The sequence below is a fragment of the Penaeus japonicus genome, unplaced genomic scaffold (assembly GCF_977035675.1).
Source record: "Penaeus japonicus unplaced genomic scaffold, GWHDUDI00000001_assembly GWHDUDI00000010, whole genome shotgun sequence".
Taxonomy (NCBI): Eukaryota; Metazoa; Arthropoda; class Malacostraca; order Decapoda; family Penaeidae; genus Penaeus; species Penaeus japonicus.
Genome location: NW_028234412.1, coordinates 7,489,144 through 7,491,643, shown reverse-complemented (window position 1 = coordinate 7,491,643; position 2,500 = coordinate 7,489,144). Strand labels below are relative to the sequence as shown.

At 38.0% G+C, this 2,500-nt stretch overlaps 1 protein-coding gene across 13 annotated transcripts in view; it reads left to right on the top strand.

The window, feature by feature from the left end:
- Eip74EF (Ecdysone-induced protein E74) overlaps positions 1–2,500 on the top strand; it is a 395,461-nt gene that overhangs the window by 245,913 nt on the left and 147,048 nt on the right. For 8 of the 13 annotated variants that reach the window (XM_086540590.1, XM_086540592.1, XM_086540594.1 and 5 more), the window contains 4 exons: positions 169–325; positions 935–1,189; positions 1,866–2,051; positions 2,313–2,500. The exon at positions 2,313–2,500 is cut by the window's right edge and continues 176 nt beyond it. In XM_086540590.1, the coding sequence (XP_086396716.1) occupies positions 169–325; positions 935–1,189; positions 1,866–2,051; positions 2,313–2,500 (786 nt within the window). The remainder of the gene's footprint in view (positions 1–168; positions 326–934; positions 1,190–1,865; positions 2,052–2,312) is intronic. The other 5 variants (XM_086540589.1, XM_086540585.1, XM_086540588.1 and 2 more) reach the window with 2 other exon arrangements.

Below are 2,500 nucleotides of genomic sequence, written 5' to 3'. Positions count from 1 at the left end.
GAAATTACTTTCCAGGTTAAAGTAAATTAAAAATGTCTATATTCATGTATGTACTTAGTCTATCTATCTATATATATATCTATATATATGTATATATATATACATATATATATACACATATGTATTTGTCTATATACTATTTATAAAGCATGCTTGATTTAATTGCAGATTAAAGAGTCCCGCCGACGTAAAGTTGTCACGGGTTCCTGGTGGCGGTGTTGCCTTTGTTCCACTTCGAACCGCCCCCACCAAAATGCCCTTTATCGACGACAATCTACTTTGGTGTCCCGACAACGACGGGAAAATGGTCGATCTTTCTTGCCTGGTAAGCCCATTTTGTTGCGCGTCTTTACATGTGTTCCTTTGGAAAATGATGGTAGCCCCTGTTCCTAGTGTCCGTTTTCTGTGAAGGACCTGTGTTAGAATACTTTAGTGTACCCCACTGTAGAATTCGTTTTCTCTGATGGAGATATACGTTTTCACTTCTTTACATGGCTAACTTTAGAAAACCTGTGTTGAGTTAGGACAAGCAGCATTTGGAGCTTAGTAATATGTGATATAGACACTGCATCAATTCATTAGTATACTTTTATTTCATATTATCCATTTTAATCAGATTCATTAATACCAATTAACTTGTTTTAAAAAGATATTACGTTTTGCATCATTGGTACTTAGTCAAAACTGTGATATCAGTGTCATATACACTGCTAATACAAAGTTTATAAGATGACAATAAGTTAGTATGTCCATATAGATACAGAGTTAATAAATGAATGCTATTACAAAGTAAATAAGGTGTTTCAAAATCGATAACTAGATCTATCAATGGAATAGTAAACATGTTAATACAAAAAAGTAATACTAAAAAAAGAAGAAGAAAAAAAAAAACACTCAATATTGCAATGAAGTTAATTTCACCCGTTCCCCACAGGATCCTGGAGGAGGAAACGCTGCCGACAACAGCGCCACTCCAGGAGGACATAACAATGACCAAATGACCCCGATGGGCATGGGGGTCATCGGAGGTCTCGCCGCGTCTCACCCGTCCTCAGCCCCTGAATGTGGTGACCTCGCAGAACTCTCACAGGCTGACCTTAAAGGACTTGTTGGCGAAATGACGGAGGAGGATGAGATCTTTACAAGCATCTCTGATCCTAACTTTGAACTTGATAATATTTTTGCTGAGGTGAGTATGGATGTATGTACTTTGTTGGGGGGTTTTGTTTTGTTTGAGTAAGCTACGCTGGGGTTTTAATTGTATCTAGAATCATTTGTCAGTCATTCTATTTAGCTGTTTGCTAATTCTAATTCGAACAGATGGCAGCGTAATAGTAAAACGTTTTGGCTTGTTAAGGAATTTTGGTTATATTTCAAATCTGTTCGCCATTCACCTAGAGACATCACACCATTACGTATCCTAACAAATAATAATGAATAGAATTTTATAAAAAGTAGATATATTACCCAATCTATCTCATCTATTTTACGTATATTAAACCATTGCCAAAATTATGATTACCATTACTAGTCCTCGTGTAATTTCTTAATTTAGTTTTCAAGAATTAAATTCCAAACAATCTCATCTCCTATTGAGGGTCATTGAAATATGAATCTATTACCAAAAACAACCCAGAGTCATTGTGACAAATGTAGTAGTGGTAATCATAAGAATGAATGACTCCACAAAACAAGCCATGGTATTGACGCGTTCCGATTCATTGTTCATCAAAAATACACTTAGTTCCGATGAAGTTTTAAGGCTGAGGTTAAAACGCGCCTCTTGCCTCGTTAGCTTCATGAAGTTATTCATTCTCTTCTGTACCTTTTCTACATTCATTTTTTCTCATCCTCTATGCTAATAGCAGTGGATTCCGCAGGTCGATGACTCGTTTCTGTCGGGGAATCCTGTCGGGAACGAGAGAATGAGAGTGCGTGATATGCGATGTGGGCGGGAAGATGCCATCCCGGCCACGCCCACAGACTCGGCCAAGACGCCCTCAGACCTCCATTTGATACAAATAAAACAGGAGTTGGAGCAGTTGGGAAGTGTAAGTATAGAGCGAGAGAGAAACGGCAATGATGTTTCAAGTGTTTCGAAAGTAGATTCTGTGATATATTTTTCTTACTGAGGTATAGTTATTGATAATATTGATCAAAGCATATTTGTTGCTCATTTAGACATTTAAAGTTCTTTGGAAGACAAATATAAATGCTCGTATTAATGACGAAAATCAGCATCATTATTACAAAGTGACTCATCTTCAAATCATCCTGTATCAAAAAACATCAATGTCCACCTGGTCTTTCAGAGCGACGAGGAACCCATGTCAACCAGCACCCTGGAAGCAGTGTCCAGCACCAGCACTCTCAATTCAGTCCTCCGCTCGTCGCCCCTCTCTGGCCACAACCACAATCACAATCACCTCATCTCTCAGCTCATCAACAATCCGATGGCCTCTTCCAATAGTAATAACAATCTACACAACACAAATGGCAA